This window comes from Halichoerus grypus, chromosome 8 (assembly GCF_964656455.1).
Source record: "Halichoerus grypus chromosome 8, mHalGry1.hap1.1, whole genome shotgun sequence".
Classification (NCBI taxonomy): Eukaryota; Metazoa; Chordata; class Mammalia; order Carnivora; family Phocidae; genus Halichoerus; species Halichoerus grypus.
The window spans coordinates 46,582,504-46,588,503 of record NC_135719.1 but is presented as its reverse complement, the minus strand read 5'-3'; the positions used below and the strand labels follow the sequence as shown (position 1 = coordinate 46,588,503).

Here is a 6,000-nt window from a genome sequence, read left to right as displayed (position 1 = left end):
AACACATGTGTGATCCATGTCTAAGAAAGCTATGTCTCATTCAAGGTTATAGAGATTTACTCCTAAGAGTTTTATAGTTTTAACTCATATTTAGGTCTATGATTAGTTCTGAGTTAATTTTTATATGCTGGGTGGGACAATAATTTTAGGGCCCACAAAAATGTTTTAAATCTTTAAAATCAGAAGAAAAGGTAAGTATACTCTGCTTGGATTGCATTAGTCTTTATACCAATACAAATGTAAAATGTAGTTTTTTTTAAATGTAATTTTTAATATATATATACTTAATATATTTATATATTTATGGAAGAAGGGGTCTCTGAGGTTCTTTCTGACACCAAATATGTGATATCTTTCCACACCAATTCTCCAACACCAACTAAGTATCCAACAATTCAGTTTTGACACCAACTCCAGGCAGAAGCTCAGACCTCACAAGACTGCCCCTACTTCAGATACCAGGTGCCAGTCCCATAGGCCACTTGTACTGCTGACTTACCAAATTTGAGGATTCCTATAATTCCTGCTCAGTTTTGATAATTCATTAGAGTGGGCTCACAAAACTCAGGAAAACACTTTACTTAGATTTACCAGTTTATTATAAAGGAAATAACTCAGGAACAGCCAAATGGAGGAGATGCATAGAGTAATGCATGAAGGGTGGGGATGCAGAGCGCCCTTGCCCTCTCTGGGCACCCGCCTTCCAGTACTTCCATGTATTTACTAACCCCCATCTAATCATGTATTTAGTCTTTGTGTTTAGTCTTACCAGTGACCAGCTCCCATCCTGAAGCTCCTGAGGAGCCATACTCTCTCACCTCATTAGTATAAGCTCAGGTATGGTGGAAAGGGGCTCATCATGAATAATGAAAGATAATCCTATCCTCCAGAAATTTTAAAGGTTTTAGGAACTCTGTGCCAGGAACCAGGGACGAAGTCATATATATATTTTTTATTATAGCATAGTCCCTAGAAGGCAAAAGTGTGTAGGGCAATGAAAGTCATAATGTGGTCCTGTCAGTTGAGTAGCCTTCCTAGCAGTCCATTTGTGAAATTATGGCATCTTGGAATAGGGTGATGGTAGTGGATGGCCAGTGAAATGGACAGGCTTGGGATATGTTTTAGAGGCAGAGTCAGCTGGATTGGCTGAAGGATTGGATGTGAGAGGTGAATGAAAGAGAGGGACCAAGGATGATTTCCGGATTTTTGGTTTGAACAACTGGCTGAATTATGGTGCCGTCCGCGGAGAATAGTGGGAAAGGAACAGGGCTAGGGGTAAAATCAAGGCACTATTTGACATGGAAATCTTGAGATGACTAGGAGTCATGAAATAGAGCTATTAAGTAGCCAGTTGGATTTGTGAACCTGGATTTTGGTGGGGAGGTCTGGGCTAGACAGAAATTTGAATGTCAACGAGCTGGATAAATTCACCTGGGGAGTGTAAAAAGAGAAGATAAGAGGGTGAGGACTGAGCCCTGGAGGGCTACAACATTTAAAGGTTGAGCCAAAGAGAAGAAATCAGCAGATGATTTTGACAAGGAGGCTCAGTGAAGGAACAGGAAAATCAGGACAGGGAGATGTTAAAGGAAGTTCGGGGGAAACGTGTTTCAAGAGAAAGGAGTCTTGTCCACTGTTTGCAGTTCTCCTGAGAGGTCATTTTAGATAATGGAGAATTGACCATTGGTTTTGGAAACATGGAGATCATTAATAATCTTGATCGGTGATCCTGATGAGAGAAGTCAAGGCTGGATCAGAGTAGGCAGAGAAGGGAATGTGATGTGAGGAAGGGAGAACAATCACTGTAGAGAGATCTTGAAATACCCGAGAATTTTTGCAGTGGAGAGAAACAGAGCAGTTCTGGAGGAGATTTTGGAGTCAAGGGAGGTTTTGTTTTAGGTGGGAGGAATTTCAGTATGTTTATATGCTGATAGGAGTAATCTAATAGGGGAAAAAGTAATGATGCTGGAGGGCGAGGTGATTGTAGGAGTAAAGTTCTTAGGAATGTGGGAGGAAAGGAATCCAGGTCACTGGTAGAGGGACTGGCCTTCATAGGCACAGGGGCCCTTCTTCATTCATAGTAACCCAAATGTTACTATGTCTGTAGGAATAGTTTTGATGGTGAGTAGATCAGGGAGTTCATGTCTGTTTTCTTTTCATTTTTTCAATGAGGAATGAAGCAAAATGGAGAGCAGAAAGTGGGGGTTAGGGAGGAGGTATAGGAGGCAGTAGAGAGGAAAAGGTGTGAAATAATTCTTTCATCACATCTACTTAAATGTCAGTTTATTGGAGAAAGCCCTCCAGGTATTAAGTACATCTCCTTCCAACCCTTATTCTCTCACTGAACCCCCTTGCTCTTTTCTGGTACTCATCACCAGTTGTAATTGTATCTTTATTGGTTCACTTGTCTGTTCCTCCATTACAGAAGTACAGGAGGGCGGTTACTTTGTTTTTAATTTCCCGATGTATACATAAAGAAACAGGACGGTTACATAATCACTAAATAATTACTTGTTGAAACAAAGAATTAATGAATGAACGTCTTCAGAATTTTGTCTTAGGTCACCCCTGTTAAGTGTTTGGACAAGTCACTTTTCCTCTCTGAGCCCTCATTTCTGACTATATACATACCACGTGAATTGTAATCTTTTCTCTGCCCACCTCAAAGCACTGTCATGAGGAGGATCGGAGCTAATAAATCTGGAAATGCATCATCAAATGATCCTCAAATGTAACGGATTGTTATTTTTAGCCCACGCGTAGCCTGGCAGGTAGCAGGTGCCAAAAAGGACTCGCTGATTGGGGGAGGGGGCCATTACAGGTTCTGTGACTGTAGGCATCGAGGCTTTGCAGAAGGGTTCCGCAGGCCGCGGAGGGGCGGGGCTCAGGCCCGCAGCCCCCTCGCTCCGGCCTTTCCCTGGAGGCGCTAGCCCGGAGAGGATGGGGGGCGGGGAGGTCAAGGGGGGAGTAACTGTCAAACCTCCCCATTTGGCGCCATTATTTAAATGGTACGTGCCGGTCTCGCTGCTGTACGTGCCCGGGGCGGGGCTCCGAGCGCCGGGAGAGGGGCGGAGGCCGGAGGCAGGACGGGGAGGTGGAGGGGCGAGAGGGGACGGGCCAGGGCGGGGCCAGGCTGGCTAGAGGGGCGGGTCTAGCGGCGGCCCCCGGCGAGGTTCAGTGCGCTTGCGCTGACAGACGCAAGATGGCGGACAGTGCGGAACTAAAGGTAAAGCGCAGCTCGAATTCACTTCTAATATTCGGCCGCGGAGACGGCGCCGCTGGTGCCGAGGGGGATGGGTCCGGCCCTGGGGGGCCGCTCGGGCCTGACTCCACCCGGGCCTGGAGTTGTAGGGAGGAGCGGCGCGTCCGGCCCCAGCTGAGGGGGCCCGGCAGCGGCGGGCCGCGGGCCCCGGGTGCCTCGGGGGCGCTGACGGGTCGTCCCCGGCGTGTTATTGTTGTGGGCGCCTCTGGCGGGGGTGGCGGGGGAAGAGATCGGGAGTCGGGAGGTAGGGGCCTCGGCTGCCCCCTGGGCTCGGCTTCTTCACCTTCCACCAGCCTCCCCGCCCCCCCATGGGGAACGGGGGCTGGGGCAGAGTGTTCGTGTAGGGGGGATTGGGAAAGCTCCCCGCCGCCGCTTCCTCTTCCTCCTTTGCAGTCCCGGGCTGCTGTCAGGAGCTCTCCTCAGACCCCCGGGAACTTGGCTTCGGCCGCCCCGCCCCTCCGTGGGTCCCTGCCGCCCCCGCCCCGGACTCGGCTCTACCCGGCTGCCCGCCTGTCAGGAGGCGCCCGGGGTGCCCCGCTTGTGGCTAGCGCGATCCTGGGGCTATGGGGCGGGGATGTGGGGACAAGCTCCGGTAAAGTTTAGTGAGCTCCGGGCCGGCGTTGGGGTTCGGCTGAGGGGTAGCGGGGTAGTCTGCCTGGGCGGGACGTTACTTTCTCTCTCATTCTGGGCAACCGGGGGGGGGGGGAAGAACCCCCCTCGAAGGGTGTGTATTTGGAAGCAGTGGTGGGTGGTGGGAAACAGCTACCTCTCCCTTCTTTTCCTTCTCTTCCTTTGCCTGGTGTGGAGGGTGAGAGGAGCCTTTGGGGGTCTCTGCACACACCATGATGGCGATGCTATAGCTGATGGAGGTGAATGGTTCGTGTTTATATCCCCCCGTTGCCTTTTGTTTGTAGGGACATCTTGCTGGCCATGTTGATTTGAACGAAATTCTCCCCTTATCCTACTTCAACCCCCAATAAATAGAACGTTCCTCTCAACTGTACCAATTACTCACGCCTCGCGAAATTGGATGAAAGGGTGCCCCCTTTTCCCCGCTTTTTCTCCCACCCCAATCTTCTTTACCTGATGATGGCTTCTTTACCGAAGCAGATATACCACTACACAAGCTGTTGGGGGAGGGGGGTGGAACCCTTATGATTGGATTGTGACAAATGGGGCTCCGCTTGAATAATTTTGGTTTAGTAGCAGGCAGTTTTAACTAACGCGTATTATTTCGAGGCTCTGAACGCGATATTCCCCTCTCTGTGGCTTCCTGTGTGTGAACCAAGCAGCTGGTTATATCTTGACCCAGAGAACTGACATCTCTGTCAGAGTGGCGATTGGGATATACAGTTGTAAATCTTTGGGGAGGGTCCTCTGTCTCTATTTAATAAAAATTATTTTTAAAAAATTTCTCCGTTATACTGAAACGACAGCTTCTAGAACAGGCAAACACCAGGTTTGTTTCTGGAGTTTTTCTGTGGAAAGCTTCGCTGAAAGATCAGTTTCCTCAATAATTTTGCAATGTTAACATTCCAAAATTTGTATATTAAGGCGCTGGCTTTGAATGTCATTCTTTTAAAACTTACTTCTAATTACAAATTAATTGAAGAGAGAGCGGATTTGGAATGGTTGGTCTCGTTTTTTTCCAGTTTCAAACTATTGACTGAAATTAAAAAGCCTCAGCAATTGGAATATTTTTGAGGTCATTAACTCTTGAAATACAAAGTACACAACTTTAAGATACATGTTTTCTATAGTTTCACTCTTAAGATGTAGTCACAGTGTTGCTGTGATCTTTGCCTTCTAATATTTATTTTGTTTGGAATCCTTTTGAATGATAGCTAATCAGTTCTGTTATACATGGGCCACAGAATAAAGCTGAAAAGCTTGCGCTGGTTATATTGTCACTCTTGATGCTGTCCAAAGAAACTGGTATGGAAAGCACATGCTGGGAGATTTCCTCCTTTGTTCTTTCTCATTTTAAAGAAAGTGCCTTTGGGGATAGATCAGATCCCTGGTGTGAGTCTTGTTAGGTAAAGTTTCTCTTTACAGAAATGAGCCTGTATCAGATAAATGCTGAACACTTGGGGGAAACATTATTTTTCTAAAAATGGTCTCCCTTTTTGCTCTCTCAAAAATCTACTTGAGTTTTTTTCAGAGGAAAAACTACTCTTGTGTTCCTGTAGTACAATTTTTTTCCAATTATAATAACTGTTTTGACCTACTGGTTTGGCATTGTGTGTTCCCAATACTTTGAGAAGCTGTGATAAATTGCTTAGCTGGTGATAGCTGTGTTGAAAATTTTAGTACTTGATTGTGGTTAAATTTGCTGGGCTTTTTTTTTTTTTTTTTGAAGGGGTAGATGATCTTAGGAACGCCTACCATAGTTATTTGAGAATGTGTGTATATAATTTTCTGTGCAGTAAGCTTTGGAAGATACTCCTTTTGGAAATTACATTTTCTGATGGTTTTTCTTTTTTGTTTTGGAAGTAAGTAGCATTTATTCTTAATAAGATAGGATAAGTCAGAATAAAATTTAAAAAAAAACCCAGATTTTTCAGCTTTAGGTGAAAATATAGTACTGACAATGGCTTTCCAACTATGAGGCTTTGAGTAAATACAGTGACTTTTTTGTTATCTTAATTCACAACCCACATTTCATCTTGCTGTGGATTGTATTCATAATTATTTTCCTCATGGCCCATTTGAGTGAGTCCTTTTAAATCTATAACAAATCT

The 6,000-nt window shown here is 45.8% G+C and overlaps 1 protein-coding gene across 1 annotated transcript in view; it reads left to right on the top strand.

The window, feature by feature from the left end:
• The first annotated feature begins 3,133 nt into the window (after positions 1–3,133).
• Positions 3,134–6,000, top strand: part of PIAS1 (protein inhibitor of activated STAT 1) — a 119,266-nt gene continuing 116,399 nt past the window's right edge. Inside the window, exon 1 of the mRNA XM_036087085.2 lies at positions 3,134–3,223. Coding sequence (XP_035942978.1) covers positions 3,200–3,223 — 24 coding nt within the window. The 5' untranslated portion in view covers positions 3,134–3,199. The remainder of the gene's footprint in view (positions 3,224–6,000) is intronic.